We start from the raw sequence: 26772 nt of genomic DNA, 5'->3' as shown, positions 1-26772 counted from the left end.
TCAGTGAGATTGTCAATTCCTGCCACATTACAGGCTGTATGTAATTAGGTCCTTGTCTATTAGAAACTAAACTGAGAGATTTCCCTGGATTCGCATTCACTGAACACCTTACGGCCTACAAAGGACACTGTAAACCCCTCAGTTTGCACTTGATTTGAACAGAGATTTCAGGGTAATCCAGCTCACTGACTCATGCAGTGCCTGAATTTTTATATTTTGACATTGAAAAGGCAGTTTGCTGCCCCAGTAGGTTGGGGCTGTAATACAAAGTGTTGCTGAATAAAGGAATAACTGCTGCACAATTCCTTTCATGGTAACTTCCCAATCCACTCATGGCACAGTGAGTACTGAAGGTTGTAACGTAGGACTAAGTCATGAATAATCTCACATTCTAATGGATAACTTCTGCTTGAAGGTGGATGAGTATTGAAACAGGGCATGAACAAACTACTTGTACTTAAAATCAGAATTTGGGACTAGAAGTACACGATGGTCGACTAAATTCAATAGGAAATCTTTATTACACACAGTGCAGTCAGCATACAGAATTAGCTGTCACAAAGGCCAGTTGAGGCAAATAGCATAGATGCACTTAAGAAGCTGGATAAGCATGACGGTGGAAGGAACATGTAGAAGGATATACTGAAAGGATAGAGGTTCATATCTAGTATAAATGTGCACCAGTTGGACTGAATGGCTTGTTACTTTGCTGTAAATAGAGATTTTGTGGTAATTTGAATGCTCATTAATGATACACGATCTTCTTATTGTTGAACATAGACTACTTCAGTATCTGAGGAAAAGCAAATGATGCTGAATGTTGTGCAACTATCAACAACAAACATCCCATTAATGGCCTTATGAAGGAGGGAAGGCCATTTATTAGATTAGATTAGATTCCCTACAGTTTGCAAACAAGCTATTTGGCCCAACAAGTCCACACCAACCCCCTGAAGAGTAACCCACCCCCCTACATTTGCCTGCGACTAATGCACCTAACACTATGGAGTTTAGAAGATTAAGGGGAGACTTAATAGAGACGTACAAAATAATACATGGCTTGGAAAAGGTGGATGCTAGGAAATTGTTTCAGTTAAACGAGGAGACTAGGACCCGTGGACACAGCCTTAGAATTAGAGGGGGTCATTTCAGAACAGAAATGCGGAGACATTTCTTCAGCCAGAGAGTGGTGGGCCTGTGGAATTCATTGCCACGGAGTGCAGTGGAAGCCGGGACGCTAAATGTCTTCAAGGCCGAGATTGATAGATTCTTGTTGACTCGAGGAATTAAGGGCTACGGGGAGAACGCTGGTAAGTGGAGCTGAAATGCGCATCAGCCATGATTGAATGGCGGAGTGGACTCGATGGGCCAAATGGCCTTACTTCCGCTCCTATGTCTTATGGTCTTATGGTCTTACTATGGGTAATTTAGCATGGCCAATTCAACTGACCTGCACATCTTTGGATACACAATTGGCTTACCTGGCAACACTTAATAATGAAGCCTGACCAAGCTTACTTGGTTTTTTTTGCCACCTCCCCCCTCCACTGGGTTTGCACTTGCTTCAAAACTGTTCGTCGAGGAGATCATCCAGCTCTGAGGAAAAGTCACCAACCTGACGTTTTAACCCTGCATCACTGTCTGCATGTGTTTCCTGCCTTGCTTAGTGTTTTGCAATGTTTAGTTCTGCTTATACCTCACAAAGCAAGGCTGGCCACCTGTGGTGACAAACATCAGTGAACGTCAACTCCTCGAGGAGCAGAGATAACAAAAAAGAAGATAATTAGCTGCAATCAAAAATTAAAAGCAATTCCCTTTGCAATGATGGCATTGGAACACCACCTGTTTCTGAAACAATAATCTCACTGATTGTTTCAGCCAGTCTGCTGACAGCCATGAGAGCAGAATGTTAGTTATAAATAGAAAGTCACTGTGCAGATGCAGAACAGGGTGAAATCAGCGGTGGGAGTGGGTAGAACAATTATCTCAACAAAGTTACAGCGTGCAAAACATTCATAGAGAACACACAACTCTTCTCAAAGGCTGGGCATTTTAATCTGATCCATTACTAGATACTGCAAAAGTTACAGTGCGTGGCAATATTTATATAATAGTATTGAAAACTTGTGCTTCAGAACTAGTCGCACCCCTAGTTGAGCTGTTTCTGTACATCTACAGCACTAGTACTTACCCGGCAATGTGGAAAATATCCGATAAACTAAAAATATGACAAATGCTACCCAGCATTTAGCATCTCATCAAGCCACTGTTGACCATCAGTAAAACAATAGAAAGAGTCATTGGCAATGTTTTCATGCAGAATTTTCCTAGTGATGACCTGCTCACTGACACTCAGTTTAAGTTCTGCCAGAGCCCCTCAGCTCCGAGTAGTCTTGATGTAAACCTGGACACAAGACTTGAATTCCAGAGGTGAGGTGAAAGTGACTGCCATTGACATGAAGGCCATATTTGATCGAGCGTGGCATCAAAGAGCCTTAACACAACTAGCAAAGGGAATGAAGGGAAAACTCTGCTGCTTCAAGTCATACCCATCACATATGAAGATGTTTGTGGCCATTGGTGGTCAGTCATCTCAGTTCCAGGACATCAGGTAGTGTCCTAGGCACAACCTTCTTCATCAATGGGACTCAGTGGCTCAGTGGTTAGCATGCGTTCAATTCCCACCTTGGGTGACTGTCTACGTGGAGTTTGCATATTCTCCCCATGTCTGCGTGGGTTTCCTCCGGGTGCTCCAGTTTCCTCCCACAATCCAAAGATGTGCAGATCAGTTGAATTGGCCATGCTAAATTACCCATAGTGTTAGGTGCATTAGTCGCAGGCAAATGTGGGGGGTGGGTTACTCTTCAGGGGGTCGGTGTGGACTTGTTGGGCCAAATAGCTTGTTTCCACACTGTAGGGAATCTAATCTAATCTAATCAATGGCCTTCCCTCCTTCATAAGACCATTAATGGGATGTTTATTGTTGATAGTTGCACAACATTCAGCATCATTTGCTTTTCCTCAGGTACTGAAGTAGTCTATGTTCAACAGTAAGAAGAACTGGACAATATCCAGGCTTGGGCTGACAATTGGCAAGTGACATGTATGCCACACAAGTACCAGGGAATGTTCATCTCCAACAAGATAAAATCTAACCATTGTACTGTAACACATAATGATATTATTACCACTGAATCCACACCCCATCAACACCCTAGAGATTATCAAAAAATCAGAAACTAGACTCCTCCAACTATTTAAATACAGAGGTTACAGGATCAGGTCAGATATTAAGAATGCTGTAGTGAAAAACTTACTTCCTAACTCTCCAAAGCCTGTCCACTATCTACGAGGTACAAGTCAGGGATGTGACGGAATACTCTCCAATTTCCAGGAAGAATGAAGCTCCAACAACATTCAAGAAGCTTGACACCAGGACAGACAAAGCAATTCACTTAATTGGCATACCATCTGCAAACATTCACTCCCTTTATCACTGACACACAATAACCATGGTGTGTACTATCTACAAGATTCTGGATTAGTGGTGCTGGAAGAGCACAGCAGTTCAGGCAGCATCCAAGGAGCAGCGAAAATGACGTTTTGGGCAAAAGCCCTTCATCAAGAATAAAGGGCTTTTGCCCGAAACGTCGATTTCGCTGCTCCTTGGATGCTGCCTGAACTGCTGTGATCTTCTAGCACCACTAATCCAGAATCTGGTTTCCAGCATCTGCAGTCATTGTTTTTACCTACTATCTACAAGATGCACTGCAGAAATACATGCTCATTGGACCTTCCCAAAACATGACAACTTCCGTCTTGAAGGACAAAAACATCAGCTACACAGGAAGGAGCTCCCCTCCCAGCCTCTCATTCTTCTACTTTAAGACCATTGATTTGGTCCCATCTTCAATCTATAGATTCAAAAGCACACCAGGGAGCTAAGCATATAATTTTAACTGACAGCTCAGTGGAGAGCGTGCAGTAACATCAAAGGCTTTTTTTTGGATGTGGCAGTAAAACCATGCTATGTCTTCTCACTTGGGTGAAGTCAAAGATACTTAAGTCACTCTTTCAAACAAAAGCAAGGCCTTTTCTGCAGTATCCTGACCAAATAGCTGATCTAAACAGACCTCACTAGGATCTTGCTGTAAGTTGAATAGCTATGTTATCTATATTACAACAGTGGCGACACTACAAATTGTGTTTCATTGTCTGTAAAGAGCGATATCGAGTGCTGAGGTAATGAAAAGATACTAAGGAAATGCAAATACTGTTTTATTTAAGTATGGCCTTATTCCTAGCCTTTCAAGCTGCTCTGCAGTTTAACAATGTACTCAAAGCAACCACCAGATGGCAGCAAAAGTCTTAATAATTCTTAAATCGCCTACAACCCAAAAAGGCTTTTAAACGAATGCAGTAAATAGCACACGAGAGGCTTTAGGAAAATGAGTACAATTAAACTGTGATGAAGATATTAACACAAACCATTAATAACGCAGCATTTGGCTTTCAGCAACAAAATACTCTTGGAACAACTGCTTCCTTGTTCCGTAGAGTGTTGTCTCCGAGAAAAGTTGGTAAATTCTTTCTGTCACAAGTTGGGAGCATGTGACACGATGCAGTAATTTGTATCAGAATGAGACAATTAGCATCTAAATATATGGCTGTGCTATAAAAATGTCATTGCACATTGCCACCTAACACATAAAATATTCCCTGAAAGTGTGAACAGCTTGTTAATATCCTATTTTAAGAAACTGGCTAATGGCATTTTAAGTTTCACAAATGGAGATACAGAATACAAGAGTAAGGGGATGATAAATTTGTTCAATGAAGCAGCGTTTAGTCCACAGTTATATTTTTGCTTGCAGTTACCACACTATTAAAGCACATTAGAACTCTTCGCAGTGTACAGGATAATTCTCCAGAATGAAGAACTTTAACTACAGATAGTGGCATTAAGGATACTTTTTAATCCAGAGTAAAGAGAAAATACCATTCAGCCTTTTGAGCCTGTTGTACAATTTCAACTAGATCATGATTCATTTCTATCTTTACTCCCATTCACCTGTCATTTAGTTCCATATCCTTAACACCCTGACCCAGCGAAAAGATTTCAATCTCACTTTTTAAATGAGTCGTAGACTGGGAGAATTAATTCAAATTCCTTCTAACCTTTGTGTGAAGAACTATATCCTGGCTGTGCCCACAGCATGGTCCAGCTCTAATTTTGTTTGAATGTTATGTTAATTTGATTTGCTTCTCAATCAGTGGCAAGCTCCTCAATCAAATTGCTTGATTCACATTTACTGATTAATTTTCTTTTCAGTAATATGACTGAGTTAACAAGGAATAGCCAGTATTTTACTGGAGTAGCGAAGGTGAAGGGAAATTCTAATTGAAGATTTTGAAATTATGAAGTGTTTAAATAGGGGGGAAAGGGAATGGCTTTTCGTGGGTTGAGAAGTCAGGAACAAAGAGTTATCAATTTTCAGCTGTCACAGAGAGTGTTCAGATAAATTTATTTTTGTGGAGATTGTTGAATCAAGGCATGATTTTGGCGAAGAACATTAAATCTTTGGAGCGGGAGATAGATAAATATTTGAATCAAGGGGAGATGCAGAGCTATGAGGAGGGTTGCAGCATTCTGTGATGGTTGCACGCTATGTGCATGATTCAATGTCTAACTAACCATAGATAACCATTTACAGGGTGGATATAGTGACAGAAAGACTTGACAGACCAAGGTGTTGTCTCCATGTTATTAGCATCTTAATGATGCTTCGGAGAGATATATAGACATGAAATGTATTTCAGTTCCATGTACTTCCTCAGTAGGACTGATTGAGTACTCCTGATGGATGGGAGCTGGCACTCAATTGTCCAATGACATTAAGGGAGAACTGAACATGAACCTACCGTAACCAGAAAACCTGTACATTAAATTGCTGTAACCAGAGACATTGAAATTAACCCACTGCAAACAGAGTCTCTGAATGCTAACTCACTGTAACAGAGCCACTCAACACTAAGTCACTGTAACTAAATCCACTGTAGAATCTAGTCACTGAATACTTACCCACTGTAAACACAGTCACCCCTCTGTCATGCAATCTTGTGGCTGGCTCCTCAACTGAGTCGGCAGACTTTCCATCCGTGACCAAAACCATTATCTACAAATGTTTAGCACAGGAAGCAATGTGAATGTTTCAAATAAGTGAGATGCATTTTCACAATTATTGGAAGGTTTTATGCTGAAAGTTCAGTTTATTTTTGTAACTAGATCCTTTGGTCAAATCCAGTCTGATGCTACTACTTCTGCTTATGGATCAACCTCACCTGTCACGTTTACAGGTTACATCACTGAATCTTGTTGAATGTAGTTATTCATTGTTTGGTGCCTCGTAAATATTGCATATGGCATGGTTACATCAGTAGTCTATGAGGATTGTAATTTACCCAGTTGGCACTCCTTCTTTCATGTATTAACACTTAAAATGTTATATGTTGCTTTTGCAATTGTTCACCTGGATAGATCTTTGGGCCTATTGGAAGATAAGAAGGCCCTTCAGCTATTTGAGCCTATTCTGCCATGCAGTTAGATCACTATCAATCTTTGTCTTGAGCCACGGTTAACCAAGTAATCACTTATTATTTCTGTATTGTCAAGCTTACTGTCGTAGTCACCTGAGGTATGATCCACCTGCTAAATCAAAGTATTAGCATCTCTTCTTTTGTCCATCTCTTTTTCTTGCAATTTTTTCAAAAAAATGAAATCCCAATTAGGATCAATCACAGCACTGGAGCTACGGAGGGTGGGGGAGACTGCAGAGCAATTGTTCACCAACATCCGTATGACAACAGAAAGAGACTAAGTAAAATGGCATAGAACATGTTACTGCACCTTCCTATGGTAACACAAATGCTTTCCTAGCCACTCTGCATACCCAATATTTATAGCCAGATGCACAAATATATGGATGTATGAAGTATATTCCCACCTTAATTTTATATTCCAGTTAGCACCCATTTCTCCTATGGGATAAATTCTTGTGATCATTTGAAATTTGGCATTTTTGTGTTTGCTCTGAAGACAAAAGGCTTCAACAACACATTTTTATTTTCAGCAATATTCAAGTACTGTACTACCAACTAATCATAAAATTGTTAGAACACAGAAAGAGGCCATTTGGCTCATTGTGACTGTGCTGGCTCACTAGAAGAGGGGGGTCTAACTAGTAAGTCTAACTAACTACACCCCCTCACTTTATTCCGTCCAAGCCCCAGAAATTTCTTCTCTTTTGATTATTATCAAATTCCCTATTGAAACTGTCTTCACCACATTTCAATGCATTCATGATCCCAGTCACTCACTGTTGAAAAAAGATTTCCTTTTGTACCTGCTCTGGTTCTCTGCCAATCATCAAGTTGTTGTTTCTGATTGTTGGCTTTCTGCTAATGGGAACAGTTTCTCACTGTCCACTCTGTCCAGGTACCTCATACTTTTGTACAATGCAAGGTGCTAAATGTTAGGAAAGCAAATCTTAGCAGGACTTGTACACTTAATGGTAAGGTGCTAGGGAGTGTTGCTGAACAACTTGGAATGCAGGTTCATAGCTCTTCGAAAGTGGAGTTGCAGCTAGATAGGATAGTGAAGAAGGTGTTTGGTATGCTATCCTTTATTGATCAGAGTATTGAGTACAGGGGTTGGGAGGTCATGTTACGGCTGTACAGGACATGGTTAGGCCACTGTTGGAATATTGCATGCAATTCTAGTCTCCTTCCTATCAGAAAGACGTTGTGAAACTTGAAAGGGTTCAGAAAAGATTTACAAGGGTGTTGCCAGGGTTGGAGGATTTGAGCTATAGGGAGAGGTTGAATAGGCTAGGGCTGTCGGACACTGAGGGGTGACCTTATAGAGGTTTGTAAAATCATGAGGGGCATGTTTAGGATAAATAGGCAAAGTCTTTTCCCTGGGGTAAGAGAGTCCAGAACTAGAGGGCATAGGTTTAGGGTGAGAGAGGAAAGATATAAAAGAGACCTAAGGGGCAATGTTTTCACGCAGAGGGTGGTACATATATGGAATGAGCTGCCAGAGGAAGTGGTGGAGGCTGGTACAATTGTAACATTTAAAAGGCATTTGGATAGGTATATGAATAGGAAGGATTTGGAAGGATATGGGTCAGGTGCTGGCAGGTTGGGACATCTGGTTGGCATGGACATGTTGGACCAAAGGGTCTGTTTCCGTGCTGTATATCCCAAGACTCTATGACTCTAAAAGAAACTGATTTTCCAGTTGAGCTCTTCCAGCCCTCCATTTATCCCTTTTTTTAAAAATGCGCCCGATTCAAATGGAAATGATGACTTGCCATCACAGATCAGCATTCAATGGGTCTTGTTCAGTTTACAGCAGTTTATTGGGGAGAACATAATCAAGAAGGCAGCACACAGCCAGCCCACTTAAAGAGGCCAGAAGAATACCTGACATCCGATAGTGGAAAATCATTGGATCATGCAGCACAAAAGGAGGCCATTTAGTCCAATGTGCCTGTGCTGGCTCTTTGAATGAGCTCTTTGCAATCCTCCTGCCCATCACATATTGTTCTGTAAATTATTTCCCTTAAAGCATTAATCTAATTTTCTTCTGAACATTGCTACTGAATCTGCTTCCACTACCTTTTCTGGTATTGTATTCCAGGTGTTATACAGCTGTAGGGCTTCCAACTTTAGGATAGACTAAAGGACACTCTCGGGTCACAGTAGAAGAAATGTTATACGATTGGGCTATAACTGACTGGAAAATGCCTGGTGGCAGAAATAGAAAGTAATTCACACTTTAAGACTGACATTCCTCACCTCAACGCAAATAGAAACTCAAGAATCAAGTTTCCAAATCAGAAGATAATCCTTGCCAGTATTACCAACCTTTGGTGTGTTCTGTCTTGTCATTGTAGAACTGAGTTCAGAATGTGCCAGAAAGCTTAGGGCTGCTCCTGTTTTTGTATTTCCCCCTTGAAAGGGAAGATCTCTGATGGCAACCAAAACCTCTTCAATTGTTCCATAGTCAGTAAGTTCAATTTCTGTTCTAGAAACAAGAGTGCAGCTGATGAAATTGACACCAAAAACAAATTATTGGCTTTATGAATCTCTGTCTCTGAACATTTGTTTCTTTTGAGATACCGAAGTTAAGGGATAAGATGCATTGAGCAGGCTAGCATGTGAAGGGAAGAGTGAGATAAGTCAGATAGATCGAAAACAGCAATTTAGGTTAAAAACCCTATAAATAGTTGGATGGAAGGTTGCTAAGGAGTTCAACAAAAAGAGTAGAGCAGGAAAATAGTCTTAATTTCAGTACAGTGAGCTGGGCGGAAAGGAAAAACCTGTCAGAAAGACACGTTGGATATTCTGAGCAAAAGGAGATTAAAGTATTAGGCAGCACCAATATCTAAGTCCTCTGCAATGCTAAAATCTATAGAGTTTTAACACTCAAACTTGGCACCAGCTATGCATTATGTCTGGTTTTATGGAAGGGAATGAAATATTGCTTGGAGAGCTTAGGTTTTGAAACAACACAGGAAATGGGTTCATGACAAGGTTTGTGTAAACATGTTGCATTGTTTCTTTAAAATAGATCATTGCAAGTTTATTGTGGACAATGGGTTAACTCAACAAATCTTCTAGTAAATTAAGTGGCTGGTGATAACTGCTTGTTTTGCTATTTACTATGTTGGGATACTTTTGGAAGTAACTGGCTTGAAGATGTTCTTCTTTATATCTGATTCAGTTGGATGAAAGCCGGATAAGAACAAGCTGAGTTGGAGGGAAGCCTGTTAAGAATAAGTTGAGTTGGAGGAAAGCGTGTTATGACCAAGCTGCCCAGTTGACCCTTGCCATTTCTGAAAAGAAAAAATTTCAGGGTGAAACCTATTTGTTCTTTTGAAAAACTGATTGAAAGAACATCTCAAGATTTTATTTCCTGAGCAAGTTGCACCTGCAAGCATTTAGAGAAACGCGTGCATTATCAAAGGCTTAACCATATATGCCAGAACATCAAAGATTCCAGAACATCCTACAGTTTAGCCTTTGCCTTCAAAGATAAATCACCAGACAAAGTATATTTTTTTAGAAAGCCAGTCTCTACAAAGTAATATGTTTTATTTTTCTCCCCACTTTTACTGAAGACTATGCACATATCTTTTGGGGATATTTAGAGGAATAAGCGTGCAATTTCTATATTGCCGACTCTGTATGTTAATCAAATATTGCATCTTCTTCAGTGAATAAGTTTTGTTTTAATAATAAACACATAATTGCATTTATGAAGAAACATGGTTGATAGATCTTGTTGTTAAAATCCTGACATAAATAACATATCTAATTGGTCATCTTGGTAACTGAAGAACTTTTTATTTTACATTGCAATCCATGGATTAGTGGGATCAGAGTGACAGTGCACTGCTCCAGTCTCTGTTGGAATAATACAAAAAGATTGTTCAGTCATTCTTCTCGCACCAGCTCCTCAGCCCCACAATCCAACCAGTCACACTTGCCCTGCTGTTTCCCCATAGCCCTGTAACCTTTCCCTTAAAATATTTATTGAGTTCCATTCTGAATATTGCCATTGAATCAGCTTCTGTCACTCTTCCACGCAATGTTTTTCATGTCATAACAATTCGTTCAGTAAGAAACTTCCTCCTCATCTCACCTCTGGTTCTTTAGTTGACGACATTAAATCTCTGTCCCTGGGTGGTTTTCAACTATATTGACAGTGGAACCAGTTACTTTATCAAAAGCCCATACAATTTTGATTATCCCTTTTGAAACTCCCTTTAACTTCATCTTCCCTAAGGAGAACCATATTGTCTTCTCTATTCATATCTTTTCTTTCTCTCTGTGTTATTTAAAATTGTACTATAAGGTAACACCTTCAGCTGAGTTCCTCAAAGATAATTCCTGTAGAAAATATAATGGCCAATTATTCTGAAAATCCAGCAGGTACTTAAAAATAATGAGGAGATGAAGAGGGAGAAGCCTTTTGTGTGAAGCAAATGATGGAGTTGTGCAAATTGACCAGCAAGTCCTGAAAATTCACAACTTACATGAAACTCTTCATCATTTGAAATTGTTAACATGATTAACAATAATAACACCCCATTTTCTTTCCAAAAAGGTTCACCTCCATGCTATTTTAAAAATCTGTCCTAAGTGGATTAGACAGCACATTGCATATACATATAACACTTCTAACACAATAAAATGTCAGAAACATTATCAGACAAAATTTGACACCAAACAACATAAGATGTTACAATTGGAAAAGATAGGCTATAAGGAATGTGTTAAAGGATGAGAGAGATGGAAAGGCAGAAATGTTTGGTGAGGGTATTTAAGGCTTGGGTGTCTTGATGATTAGAGACACAGTTGGCAATCATGGGATAATGAAAACTTAGGATTCTTAAGAAGTTGGAACTGGAGGAACGCAGAGGTTGTGCATGATTATATAACTGTAGAACGTGAAAGAGGTAGGGTAATATGACAAGACCGTGGAGGAGTTTGGGTTTAAGGATGGGAATTTAAATTTGGAATGTGGCTGGACTAGGAGCCAATGTAGATCATTGAAGTAACACTGGAGTAATGTGTACAATGAACTAAGTCACTGAAGGAAATTGAAATGCTATGATTTACCTGGGATGGTCACTGTAAAGTGTAACTCCAAACCTGATGCCATCCTTCCCGACTGGAACCTTCTTGAATGATGTTATGATGCCATTGAGGAACTCTTTTACAGTTTGGAAGTTGGCCTCTCCCATGCTCCACGATTCATCCACTGTGAACATGATATCAGCTGCTACTGCTGTAAGACACACTGAATCAAAACACACAGCCTGGGTTAGAAGCCAATGCATCATAAAGGAAGCTTTTTGGTGCATTTGGTCATCATATGGTCCCTTCATCCAGAAGTGCTGAACCTAGATCTAGTTCAAACCAACAGGCTTAAAATTTTGTTGTTCATTTCAAGGTGCTGTTAAAGAAAAATAGAAAGACTGAGACCATGTCACTGCCTCAACTTGGCACAAGGGGGTTAGTTGGCTCAGTTGGCTGGACATAAAGTTTACAAACTGAGTCAAAACGTGTGGCACTTGAAATGCACAGCAGGTCAGGCGGCATCCAAGGAGCAGGAGAGGAGACATTTCGTGCATAAGCCTTTCAGTAGATGCTGCCTGACCAGCTGTACTTTTCCAGTGCCACACTTTTTGACTCTGATCTCCAGATCTGCAGTCCTCACTTTCTGTATAAAGTTTACAATGCAGAGTAATGCCAACAGTGTCAATTCAATTCAATTCCCACATCAACTGAGGTTAACATGGAGGACTGTTCTTCTCCACCTCTCCTCTTGCCTGAATCATGGTAACCCTCAGGTTAAACCAACGCCAGTTGTTGCCCAGTGTAATGAGAGAGCAGGACTATGATGACTTCATGCTTCAGCAGCAGAGCTTGAAGCAGTTGTCATAAGCTTATTTTAGGGTTTTTGTACAGCTGATTGGTCTAAGGGAGGCATGAGTCAAAGGACAATAGACAATAGACAATAGGAGCAGGAGTAGGCCATTCTGCCCTTCGAGCCTGCACCACCATTCAATATGATCATGGCTGATCATTCTTAATCAGTATCCTGTTCCTGCCTTATCTCCATAACCCTTGATTCCACTATCCTTGAGAGCTCTATCCAACTCTTTCTTAAATGAATCCAGAGACTGGGCCTCCACTGCTCTCTAGGGCAGAGCATTCCACACAGCCACCACTCTCTGAGTGAAGAAATTTCTCCTCATCTCTGTCCTAAATGGTCTACCCCGTATTTTTAAGCTGTGTCCTCTGGTTTGGCACTCACCCATCAGCAGAAACATGTTTTCTGCCTCCAGAGTGTCCAATCCTTTAATAATCTTATACGTCTCAATCAGATCCCCTCTCAGTCTTCTAAACTCAAGGGTATACAAGCCCAGTTGCTCCAGTCTTTCAGCGTAAGGTAGTCCCGCCATTCCAGGAATTGACCTCGTGAATCTACGCTGCACTCCCTCAATAGCCAAAATGTCTTTCCTCAAATTTGGAGACCAGGACTGCACACAATACTCCAGGTACGGTCTCACCAGGGCCCTGTACAGCTGCAGAAGAACCTCTTCGCTACTATACTCAATCCCTCTTGTTATGAAGGCCAGCATGCTATTAGCCTTCTTCACTACCTGCTGTACCTGCATGCTTACCTTAATTGACTGGTGTACAAGAACACCCAGATCTCTTTGTACTGCCCCTTTACCTAAATTGATTCCATTTAGGTAGTAATCTGCCTTCTTGTTCTTGCCACCAAAGTGGATAACCATACATTTATACACATTAAACCTCAAAAGGCATGATTCTCTCCAAAGTCCAATTTCCACAAAAGCGTAGCCTATTCGTTGTCTTTTAATCATATAACGATGATATAATGTAACATTTAATTAATATGTCAGCCACATTGTGTAGCAAAACAGCAATTCCACACAAAGTTATATGTTTGTGCTTATTCTACTAACAGTTCATATGATACTTTCAACTGTAATGTCAGTCACCCATGGATATCCAATGCAAAGCTTGATCTAAACCCACTTTGGAAGATATTTAAGTGTCAGACTCCTCGATTTCATTGAGATGAGGGTGCCACGATTGGATCAGTGAGGGTTTGGGAGATGAGGCGTGGATGTGTCAGTGGTGTGGCAGTGTGAAGGACTGCACCAGAGTACAGTAAGAATATAACTGTTGAGAAAGCAGATAAATGTGAAACACAATTCCACATAATGATGTGATGTTGTTCAGTTTGATAGGAGTATTAAGGTAGACTTATTTTTAGTTTATATTTGCAGTACTAGATTGCTGTCACTAGATGGCACTGGGAAGCCTTGTAAATTGAGCACTTATCGCTAGTTTGACTTGAGAGATGAGTACACGATCTTGTGGGCAGGCATTACTCACAGTGCTCAATCTTACATTCTTTTGACTTTGCCTGCATTTTGATGAAGTTTTGTGGAGGGTTTTTTGCCATGAGGCCGGGCAATTTCTCTCAACGTATCTTACCAAATGCAATACTTACATACCCCACCATGAAGGATCTCTCATGTCTGATTCTGGCCCCCAAGCAACCCAAAATTCACCAACATCTCTTGTACCACTGCCATCTATAAAAGCCCAATATGCATCTGGCCAAGTAACATTGGTCCAGTGCTGCCCTGCATGGTTCCTGACATTTGTGCAGACACTCCAGACAAGGGACATTAGTTCCCTGCCTTGCAGGGAATGAGCTGGAGGCCCTCCTGGACAGGGGTGATACACAGGCAGGACTTTGTATTTCCTCAGGACTGGGAGTGGAGGCCATGATACTAGACTATGCCAGAATGCTCCAAGGTTACCCCTCAGAGCAGTGTAGTCTTGCATCTAGAGGAATACCTAGCATTGTAGGAACAAGGTCAATGTCCCACTCCACTGCAACAATATAACTGTTACCATCTTCTCTCTAATACCTCACCCTCACTCTGTCTCTGCTATTGGAGCCATCTCCCACCAATGCTCATGTTTTATTGCACTCATTATTTCCTACAACATCTCCCCTCACTTGCTCTCATCCACCCTAACCCCCAACAACACTAATCCTGGATGCCTTCAGTGCTGCCTACTCACTCAATCGGGACACCTTTCCACCTACATCAAAGGAAACAGCTGTGCCACCCATTTTAATCTCCTGTCATGTCTACGTCTCTTTGATTCCAGGAGGAAAGTAGCCCCTAATAGGGCTCTCAGAATGAAGATGAGTTTGGGATATTGAATATCAGTTGCTCAGCCCCCTGATTCTGATCATCTTAAGTAGCTAGATTACTATTTCCAAGCTCCTGAACCGATATCCCTTGCTTATTGTGCCAAGACCCCCCCTCCCGAACAAATCCTATGCCCCTTGACTTGACCGAGGCCTGCTACAATTTCTTTGCTTCCTTCCTTTTTCAGCACTAAATGGGAAGAGAGGACAGAGGTAATATGAGTCAGGTATTCCCGACTGAGGAGGCATAGTGCAAAAAGGCAAGGTATGGATTCTGTGGGCATCCAAGTAGGCTCAGTTTGAGTGAGCTTTATGACAGCAAGCATGGTCCAGTCCATGAGTTGGCTGTGTGTCCCTTGCTGCAGCATTACAATGATAGTTGCTGCAGCCCAAGGTGCAGTATTGAAGTTCAGAAGCATCCCCATACATGTATCAGAGAGATACTATGAGATGTTGTTCAAAGCTGTCATTTGTCAGATACCAATGTCGATGGATATGGGGGCCATAATGCATGCCCTGAGATGACGGTGCTTCAGCGCAGGTGGTGAGCTGAAGTACCTGCTCTCGGTTCCAGGTCAGGTTTTCTCAACACCTAGGAGAATGTGGGGACAGCAGATGCTGGAGTTCAGAGTCAAGACTATGGTGCTGGAAAAGCACAGCAGGTCAGGCAGCATCTGAGGAACAGGAGAATCAATGTTTTGGGCATAAGCCCTTTCTTAGCATCTAGCTTGTTTGGCTCATTAAATAAAATAGGAAGCTAAATATTAATGAGGTGAGTTGGGCTACCAACAAAGCAGTTAACAAACAATATTCCCCTTTAACTAGCAGCTTACTGTTGCCTCGCAAGAAACTCACTACACCATGTATGTTTCCTTCCCTAAAGGACATTAGTGAACCAGATGGGTTTTTCCAACAATTGACAATAATTTCATGGTCATCATTAGATTTTTATTCCAGAGTTTTATTGAATTCAAATTCCACCATCTGCCATGGCAGGAAATAAAACCTGCGTTCCCAGAACATTACCTGGATATTTGATTGAACAGAGTTGAGAGTGTGGTGCTGGAAAAGCACACAGGTCAGGTAGCATCCCAGGAGCAGGAGAATCGACGTTTCGGGCAAAAGCCCTTCATCAGGAATGAGGCTGTGAGTCGAGGAGGTGGTGAGATAAATGGGAGGGGGGTGGGGCAAGGGGGGAAGGTAACTGAGAGTGCGATTGGTAGATGGAAGTTGGGGTGATGGTGATAGGTTGGAGAGGAGGGTGGACTGGAGAACTAGCCATTTGGCTCAAAGGTAGAAGGTGGTGGTGGAGGGTTGTTTTCCAGACTAGAGGCCTGTGACCAGTGGAATGCCACAAGGATCGGTGCTGTGTCCTCTACTTTTTGTTATTTACATTAATGATTTGGATGAGAGCATAAGAGATACAGTTTGTAAGTTTGCAGATGACATCAAAATTGGGGATGTAGTGGACAGAGAAGAGGGATACCTCAGATTACAACAGGATCTTGATCAGATGGGCCAATGGGCTGAGAAGTGGCAGATGGAGTTTAATTCAGATAAATGCAAGGTGATGCATTTTGGGAAAGCAAATCTTAGCAGGACTTATACACTTAATGGTAAGGTCCTAGGGAGTGTTGCTGAACAAAGAGACCTTGGAGTGCAGGTTCATAACTCCTTGAAAGTGGAGTCGCAGGTAGATAGGATAGTGAAGAAGGCATTTGGTATGCTTTCTTTTATTGGTCAGAGTATTGAATACAGGAGTTGGGAGGTCATGTTGCGGCTATACAGGACATTGGTTAGGCCAATGTTGGAATATTGCATGCAATTCTGGTCTCTTTCCTATTGGAAAGATGTTGTGAAACTCGAAAGGGTCCAGAAAAGATTTACAAGGCTGTTGCCAGGGTTGGAGGATTTGAGCTATAAGGAGAGGCTGAACAGGCTGGGGCTGTTTTCCCTGGAGCGTCGGAGTCTGAGGGATGACCTTATAGAGGTTTACAAAATTATGAGGGGCATGGATAGGGTAAATAGACAAAATCTTTTCCCTGGGGTGGGGAATCCAGAACTAGAGGGCATAGGTTTAGGGTGAGAGGAGAAAAATATAAAAGAGACCTAAGGGGCAATTTTTCCACACAAAGGATGGTATGTATATGGAATAAGCTGCCAGAGGAAGTGATGGAGGCTAGTGCAATTGCAACATTTAAAATACATCTGGATGGTATATGAATAGGAAGTGTTTGGAGGGATGTGGGCTGGGTGCTGGCAGGTGGGATTAGATTGGGTTGGGTATCTGGTCTACATGGACGGGTTTGACCGAAGAGTCTGTTTCCATGATGTACATCTCTATGGCTCTATGAATCTATAAATGGTGGTGTTTATTGCAAGGGAAATGTACTTTAAACAAGGGGAGATTTGCTGCAGCTGTACACTGCCTTGTTGAGATAATTTCTGGAATTTCTGCCAACAGTTTAGTTTTCCTTATTTAATAAAAAATTGTAATTGCTTTAGAAGCAAGTCAGAGAAGGTTCATACAAAACATTCCTGTGGTGAAGGACTTATTTTATGAAGAAATGTTGACATTATCCACCATAATATTAAAGAATGGATTAGATTACTGACAATGTGGAAACAGGCCATTTTGCCCAAAACATGCACAGCAACCCTCTGAAAAGTAACCCACCCAGACCAATGCACCTAACACTATGTGCAATTTAGCATAGCTAATCTACCTTTGGATTGTGGGAGGAAACCCACACAGACACAGGGGAATGTGCAAACACTATACAGGCAGTCACCCAAGGCTGTGATTGAACCCAGGTCCTTAGTATTATGAGGCTGTAGTGCAAACCACTGAACCACCGAACCACCAAGCCACCCAACATGCAATGCTATTATTGAAATGTATAAGATCCCAAAGGAATTTGGTACAATATAGGCCAAGACAATGTTTCCTTTCTTAGGAGAGACTAGAATGAAGGAACACAGTTTAAGATTGAGATGAGGATTTGCTCCTTTCAGAGACTCATTAGTCTGTAGAATTCTCTTCACCAAAAAGCACAATAGACTGGGTGATTGAATTTATTCAGCGCTGAGTTCGATGTATTTTTGATAGACAAGGGCATCAAGACAATAAGGGAAGACAAAAAGGTGGACTGAGATCATAAAAAGTTCAGCTATCAGCAAGAGTTATCAAATTGATTCCTGGGATGGCAGGACAGATATATGAAGTTAGATTGAGTCAGTTAGGTTTATACTCAGTAGAGTGTAAAAGAAGGAAGGGGGAATCCCATAGAAACCTATAAAACTCTAACTGGAGTAGACAGGTTAGATGTAAGAAGGATGCTCCCGATGGCGTGGGAGTCCAGACTGAGGGGTCACGGTTTAAGGATTACGGGTAAACCTTTTAGGACTGAAGTGAGGAGCAAATTCTTCATTCAGAGAGTGATGAGCCAGTGGGAGTGACTACCATAGAAAATGATTGAGGTCAAAACATTACACATTGTGGCTAAAAGGATCAAGGGATATGGGGGGAGAGTGGACTAGGGTACAAAGCTTGATAATCAGCCATTATCATATTGGTTTGTTGGTGTAGATTCAAGGGTCGAATAGCATTCTCCTGCACTTCTATTTTCTATGTTTTTATCAACTTTGATCTTATTGAATGACAAAGCAAGTTTGAAAGGCTGAATTGCCTACTAGTTGTAAGTCACATGCTTCTATATTTTAACACTGTGAAAGGTGCTGTATGTATATATGTTCTATTTTTTGTAACCTTGTGAATTATATTTGCTGAAATGATCCGAAAAAGTCCTGGTAACTGAACATATTGGACATGAGAGTTATAGTCATTTAAAGCAGATGTTGGCTCGAATTTCCAACATGTGGAACCATGAGATGCTCAGTGAGAAATTGGAAAATGACCAGCGCTGAGCTGTAAAAAGCAAGAATCATAAATTTCTCTCAACAAATGGCTTTAACACTTGTAAACCAAAGTGAAGTGGTTTCTCTTTCACTAGATCTTCCTTTCAGTGAATGCTGGATTTGGCTAGGGTTCACCATTAAATCCAGATGTGCATGTGGGCTTATTTGATGTTGACTCCAGGAACAGAACATATTTCCACTTTGACCACCCATTGTAAGGAAGATGCACTCCCATGTGTGTTTTAGTGCAGCAAGATACACAATTAAGAAGAAAATTCAAATAATATCTCAGTCAAAAGATAACAATTCTGACTGGGCAGTACTCTGTCAGTGCTGCACTGGTAGTATCAGCCTAGATTTTCCACATAGATACTTAGAGTGAGGTCTGAATGCACAAAATCCTAATTGACGGACAAGCGTGCTATCCATCAAAATGCTGACACATATAATGTCAACCAAAGCTCCCTGTGCTTTGCCTTAGCATCAGAAGAGCATCTATTCCTGTAGCAGTACGATATCTCCGTGTTCCCAGACCCACCACCCAGTTGTGAGAACCATTATTCGATGGACATTTGGAACTAGAAAAGCATAAGGGAGAGGTATTTTTAATTTAGTGTAATAGTGTTAACTAGGTGATAACGAATCAACTACACTTTTGATTTCTGTTGATGCCAATTATCCCATTGAATTTAATTTAAATTAAATTCAGAGATTAAAGTAAATCCAGATTTTAAAGAAATGTGAGACTTTGTATTAGATAGATATTAAACAGGCAGCTGCATTGCTATTACCTATTTTACCATTTCACACAAAATCAAGATCTGTGCAGGATTTTTCTTCTGTATTTTGTTTACACCATATCTGATAATGGAGTCCTAAATATGACAGGGTGTTAAAGGCAGAGATGTATTTTCCATTATCCTGAAACAACATCCTTCACACACAAACAGAAACATATACATTTTACAAGGAGAGGAAGTGAAAGGAACTTAGAAAAATGTCCTGTTTCAAAATGAGAGTTATGAAGAGAACTCAACTTGCAACCGCACCATTGTTTCAAAATGACAGGTCTATGTGCCTGTAGCACATTGGAAATTCTTCACTGTTAGTGAATTGACAGCAATCACAACCTTCTCTGATAAACTGAAAGATAAATGTAATCTCTGAAATATGAGAACTTACATGTTGTAGTTCTCTTAGAACTTCAGAATATTTTTAATCAGAATTAGCAAATAATATGTTTCTGACACTCTCCAAATTTACTATTTTTGAGATATGTATTGAAAGGAAACACAGTTTTTTCAAGATATCTGGTGGTGTTTCACTATTTCACAAATTCCATGTCGAGACTGCTCAGAGAATCTTTTTCTATTTAATTCATGGGATATGAGCATTGCTGGCTAATCCAGCATCCCTAATTGCTCAGTAGGCAATCGAGAGTCAATCATATTGTTGTGGGTCTGGAGTTACATGTAAGCTGGACCAGATAAGCCCCACTACAGGTTTCCTTCCTTAAGGGACATTTGCAAATGATATGTACGATTGCATGCGGTAATTTATACGATCATTGACAGTGGTTATATGGTCCACATTAGGCTAGTTTTAATCCCGGATTTTAACTAAATTCAAATTTCACCACCCACCATATCCCTAGAATGATAAATTTGGATTCTGGGTTGCTAGTTCAGTGACTACACTACCACCCTTGAGGCTTTGTCACAATAGCTGTAAAAGCTCAATGGTTGATGTTGGTGCAAAAAACAATGTTGTTTTATCAAGTAATAAATTTATAATGCCCGCATTACTTAAGTATAGTGCCATAGTATGTAAGCTAGATCACTGAGCTGGAAGGTTTGTTTTCAGACATTTCGTCACCGTACTAGGTAACATCATCAGTGAGAGTTTTTGTCAGTGCCGTAGTAATTAACAGACCAATGCAGATAAAAACAAAAACAACCTATTCAACCCACCCAGTTTACTTTTAGATGGTGTTTACAGCACCATTCTGTGCAACTCAGATACCAACAGAGTGTTGCTTTCATTCTGCACACAATCTCAGTGACAATGAAGCAAGAACTGTAGCATCGTATTATGCTACGGTTCTTGGACTGAGAGGCTGAGTTTAGAAATTAAGAGGTGATCTAATTGAAACATTCTAGGAGCTTGACAGGATTGGCACTGAGACATTGTTTCCCCTGACTGGGGAATCTAGAAGTCACGGGTATGGAATCACGATTACAGGCTGACAATTTAGGACTGAGACAAGGAGAAATTCCTTCACTCAGAGCATTGTTAATCTTTAGAATTCTCTTCGTCAGAGTGTTGTGGATGCACCATCATTGGATATATGTAAAGCCTGGAGAGACATTATTTTGGTCCCTCAGGAAATTGAAGGATAGGGTGGAGTTTCTCCAGTTCTGACCTCTAGTGTGTTTGGTGGCTGTACTTTCAGCTGCGTGGCTCTAAATTCTGCCTTTTCTCCCTAACCATTTCCATCTTACTTCACTCTCTTCTTGCAATTCAATCCCAAACACCTCTGCGACCATGCGGTAGCCATCTATTAGTACATCTCCTTATGTTACTCAGTGCCAAATCTCACTTGATGATGTTCCTATGAAGCACTTTGGAATACTTGATTGAGTTATATAAATGCAGGTTGTTGTGATTGTCAAGGCTATAAGAGTTCTAAATGTTATGAGTGCTAAGGGCTAACGTTTTCAAAGAAACTTTCAGCAGTTATAGAATCATAGAGTCATAGAGATGTACATAATGGAAAAAGACCCTTCGGTCATCCAATCTACTTTGACTAGATCGAGACCACAAAGTAAAAAACAACTAAAATAGGAAAACATTCCTACTGAATTCTCAGGCACTAACTTTTCATTTCTCACATTCAATGGCTTGTGTTGTGTAAAAGGAGTGTCAGGAATGTTGAACATTAAATTGTTTTGCTGAATTTTTTTGAATTTAGAACTACAGTTCAAGGTCTTAGCAGTGCTATCTGAAGTTTGGTCAAAGAGACAGACTTTAAACCATGTCTTAAAAGATATTAATAAAGTCCTCTCTGTGGTATCTCTACTCTTTGTCAAACAGGGCCAGTTTGACAAATCACTCCTTTCAGTTCATTTTCATGTTAGTCTTGCATTCCTGCCTACAAAATACTTACTAACTGATCCCATTTCTAAAGCTCAGTCAGTTAATTTTCAATCTTTCGCAGATTTTTATATGACTGGTGCAGGAAACTCAGCACAGCAACATCTATCAGATAGTTAACAATGAAATACCTCAGTAACATAATCCGAAAGCTCTGTGCCATTGACATTGACATTGAAGGGAAACAAATGTCTTTTAGCATCTACTGAAGTAAAAGTTCAAAATTGTACCTAAAACAAGATCTGAAGCAAAGTATCAAGCAATTACACAAAACGTACTAGCATCACAGTGAGGATTAAGTGCTTGAATTTACAGTATGGCTCTGATCTGATTCTGACAGATGAGCCTGTCAACACATGGAACGGTTTCTCAATTTGGAGAGGATTCAAAAAAGATTTACCAGGATGTTCATAAGTTCATAAGAGATAGGAGCAGAATTAGCCCATTTGGCCGATCAAGTCTGCACTGCCATTCAGTCATGGCTCATATGCTCCTCACCTTCACCCCAATTTTTCTGTCTTCTCTCCATATCCTTTCAACCCACTGCCAATTAAAGATCTATCTAACTCCTCATTAAATTTACTCCCTGTCCCAGCATCCACTGCACTTTGGGGTAGTGAATTCCACAGATTCACAGCCCTTTGGGAGAAGTAGTTTCTCCTCAACTTTGTTTTAAATTTACTACCCCTTATCCTAAGACTATGACTTCTTGTCCTAGAATGCCCCACAAGTGGTAGCATCCGCTCAACGTTTATTTTATCCACACCTTTTATCACCTTGACTACCTCAATTTGATCTTCCCTCATTCTTCTAAATTCCAGACAGCATAGACCTGACCTGTTCAATCTCTCTTCATATGACAAATCCCTCATCTCTGGGATCAATCTAGTGAACCTCCTCTGAACTTCATTCAATGCCACCACATCTTTCTTCAAATAAGGGGACCAAAACTGTGCACAATACTCCAGGTGCAGTCTCACCAATACCTTGTTTAGTTGCAACAATACTTCCTTATCTTTATCTTCCAGTCCCTTAGCACTGTGGCTCAGTGGTTAGCATTGGTACCTCACAGCACCAGGGTCCTAGGTTCAATTCCAGCCTCAGATGACTGTCTGTGTGGAGTTTGCACATTCTCCCTGTGTCTGCATGGGTTTCCTCCTGCAGGCCAGGTGAATTGGCCATGCTAAATTGCCCATAGTGTTAGGCGCATTAGTCGGAGGGCAATGGGTTACTCTTTGGAGGGTTGGGCAGAAGGGCCTGTTTCCACACTGTAGGTAATCTAAAAGCCAACATTCCATTTGCTTTCTTTATTATTTGCATGCTAGTTTTCTGTGATTCATGAACGAGTAGACCTAGATTCCTCTACACTGGAGCACCCTGATGTCTTTCCCGATTAAGATAATAGGTCGCCTTCCCATTTTTCTAACCCAAATGCATGACCTCGCATTTATCCACATTAAACTTCATCTGCCACATTTTGGGCCACACTGCTAACCTATCTGTACCCATTTATAAGGTTCTTATTTCCTCATTGCAATTTACCGTCCCGCCTATTTTTGGGTCATCTGCAAATTTGGCTGTAGAGCCTTCTACCCCTGTATCCAATGTAGATTAATGTAGATTATAAATAGCTGGGGTCCAAGGATCAAATCCTGTGGCACCCCACCAGTTACATTTTGCCATCCAAAAAAAAACCTATTTATTCCTTCTCTCTGTCTTCTGTCCATCAGCCAGCCATCTATCCAGGCTAATAAATTACCCCATATCCCATATGATCTAACCTTGTGAATTAACCTTTGGTGCGGCATCTTATCAAACGCCTTCCAGAAGTCCAGGTGGATTACATTTACTACATCCCCATTATCCACTTTGCTTGTTATTTCTTCGAAGCACTGTAGCAAATTAATCAAACATGATTTGCCCTTCATAAAATCATACTGACTCTGATGGAGAGCGTTTTGACTTTCCAAATGTCCTGATATTGCTTCCTTGATAATTGATTCTAACACTTTCCCAACAACCGATGTTAAACTAGCTGGTCTGTAAGTTCCCACATTTTGCCTCCCTCCCTCTCTGAATAAAGGTGTCGCTTAGCCATTTTGCAATCTACTGGAACCTTTCTCATGTCCAGGGAATTTTTGGATATTGTAGCCACTGGCTCTTCCTTTATTACACTAAGATGTAGGCCATTAGGCTCGGGGATCTATCTATGCTCAATCTTAACAGTTTGCTTAGCACCTATTGATATTGATTGTTTTAAGTTCTACCTTTTCTATTGCCTCTGACTTGCCCATTACAACAGGAATAGTACTGTTGTCCTCCACCGTGAAAACTGAGGGAAAGTATTGATTCAGCATCTCTGCCATCTCAGTGTTCCCCAGTATTAACTCTCCAGTTTCATCTTCCAAGGGACCAACATTCACATTCGTGACTCTCTTTCCTTTTATATACCTATAGAAGTTCTTACTATCCTTTTTCATATTTTGTGCTAGTTTTCTTTCATAATTTACCTTAGCTCTTTTAATTAATTTTCTTGTAACCCTTTATGTGTGTTTGAAAGTTTCCCAATCTTCCATCCTGCCACTGGCCTTTGCAATATAGTATATCTTAATTTTTGACTTTGTATTGTCCTTGACCTCCTTGTTTAGCTATTTCTTTACCCACCTTACCATCTTCCTTTCTCATTGAGATATATTTTAGTTGTGAGGAATTGAGTAGCTCCTTAATCATCTGCCACTGCTCATCCGCTGACTTACCATTTAGCCTTCCTGCCCAATCCACCCAGGCCAAATCTGTCCTCATGTCTATATAACTTCCTTTGTTTAATTGCAGAATACTACTGTGGGACTCCACTTTCTCGCCCCCAAACTGAATTTTGAATTCTATCATATTATGGTCACGACTCCCTAGAAGATCCTTAACTATGAAGTCATCAATTAATCTCTCCACATTACGCAATACCAAATCCAGATATTGCTGGGAATGGAAGGTTTGAATTATAAAAATAGGTGAGATAGACTGGAACATTTTTCACTGAAGCATAGGATGTTGGGGGGTGACCTTATAAAAAATTATAAAATCATGAGGGGCAGAGTTAAGGTGAATAGCAAGAGTCATTTCCCTAGGGTGGGTGAGTTCAAAGCTAGGGGGCATATTCTTAAGGTGAGGGGAGAAAGCTTTAATTCTTTTTACACCAAGAGTGGTTTGTATGTGGAATGAACTGCCAGAGGAAGTGGTGGATGCAGGTACATTTACAACCTTTAAAAGAATATACACAAATCGGAAAAAGTTTGGAGGGATATTGGCTCAATGCAGGCAAGTGGGAGTAATTTGGTTTGGAAATGTGGTCAGTGCAGACTAGCTGGACCAAAAGGTCTGTTTCCATGCTGTATGAACATGACAACACCATCTCCTACAAGTTCGCCTCAAAGTCACTTACTTTGACTGGAGCAGTTGGAACTGCTCCAACTTGAGCAGTTGGAACTGACTTGGGAACTTCTTATTTCATTCAGTGCCTTTGGGTAAAAGTCCTGAAACTTCCTTCCTAACAGCACTGGGAGTTATGGGGACAAAGTAGGAAAGTAGAGTTGAGGATTATCACATCAGCCATTATCTCAATATTTCAGAGCAGACTTGATGGGCTGAATGGCCTACTTTTGTGCCCTCATCTTGTGGTCTTATGTGGATGTACAAATTGCAGCTGTTCAAGGAGCCAGCTCACCACCACCTTCTCAGAGGAAATTAAGGATATGAAATGAATGTTGAAGTTTTCAACAACATCCACATTCAATGAATGAAAAGGAAGTTAGTTATACCTTCACCTGGTTGATGAGAAGATACCCATTTTACATCTGATCTGTTTTGAAGTCAACAGAATATAAAATAGAGCAGGTTGTTAAACAGGCAGTTGATCTAATCCTGACAGTTTTAAACAAATTGCATACCCCAGTTACCACATAATCTGCTTTCATAATCTTGTCTCTGCTTGAATAGGGATACAGGAGTTCTGAACAAAATCGAAATAAAATACAATATATTTCAGAGAAAGAAAAAAGCCTAGTTCATTAATCACAGTCTAAGCAAACTGTTCCATCAATCCAGAGGACAGACTTTAATTTAAAATATCAAAAACACAGAACTTAAGAAAACATTAAATTAATCTCCCAACTCTTTTCCTCAAGCATCTGCACAACAGGTGGTAGGCACTTAAATGGCATAAGTCGACAAAGGATTTTAGGAGGAACTCAATGATACAGTGGTAGTGTCCCTATCCCTCGAAGTCTGGGTTTAAGTTCCAATTGCTCCAGAGGTGTGGATAAACTTCTCTGAACAGGTTAATTTGAAAATATCTAGGCAAAGGCCTTTGTCTGTAAACCTCCCAATGTTATTTGACTGTTCTACATTGCTATTCATTCATTTACTGAAACAGAGGTCACCCTGTGTTCCACAACCATTGATTTACATTTCATCGTTCAATAACAAACACCAGATTGCTTTCTCCCTTCCTACCTTACACACTGTACTGGAAAAAATACCTCTTTTATTAATAAAATTAATCGAATTACAAATGACAAAAACTAAAACTGACAACTGAAAAGGAGGACTAACATTAATCTCATGCATTCCCTCCCCACTAGATTCCCATAGATTTGAATCAAAACCAATTGTTTTGTGTTTTTCCCACTGCTGAAGGACAGTTTTTGAAAAATATCTTTTATTATAAAGAAATCCCACCACTAAATTTACAAATGACAAGTTAAAACTGTCCACCTGACCATTCTTAAAGGAACCATCATTTACAAAACTGTCTCTATAAAATTCTACCCTTGCATTAACGTTTACTCTGCTATTCTTGCTTCTCG

The 26772-nt window shown here is 40.5% G+C and overlaps 1 protein-coding gene across 1 annotated transcript in view; it reads right to left on the bottom strand.

Annotated features, from left to right (window-relative positions):
* Nucleotides 1-26772, bottom strand: part of col7a1l (collagen type VII alpha 1-like) — a 432947-nt gene that overhangs the window by 374458 nt on the left and 31717 nt on the right. The window contains exons 3-5 of the mRNA XM_087999395.1: nucleotides 11689-11869; nucleotides 8929-9088; nucleotides 6083-6176 (exon numbers count right to left, since the gene is read on the bottom strand). Of these exons, the coding sequence (XP_087855521.1) occupies nucleotides 6083-6176; nucleotides 8929-9088; nucleotides 11689-11869 (435 nt within the window). The remainder of the gene's footprint in view (nucleotides 1-6082; nucleotides 6177-8928; nucleotides 9089-11688; nucleotides 11870-26772) is intronic.

Source organism: Chiloscyllium plagiosum, unplaced genomic scaffold, assembly GCF_037043375.1.
Source record: "Chiloscyllium plagiosum isolate Xiang-an unplaced genomic scaffold, Cpla_swu_hap1 HiC_scaffold_23, whole genome shotgun sequence".
Taxonomy (NCBI): domain Eukaryota; kingdom Metazoa; phylum Chordata; class Chondrichthyes; order Orectolobiformes; family Hemiscylliidae; genus Chiloscyllium; species Chiloscyllium plagiosum.
Note: the sequence above shows the minus strand (reverse complement) of the source record. Positions and strands in the feature narration are given on the sequence as shown.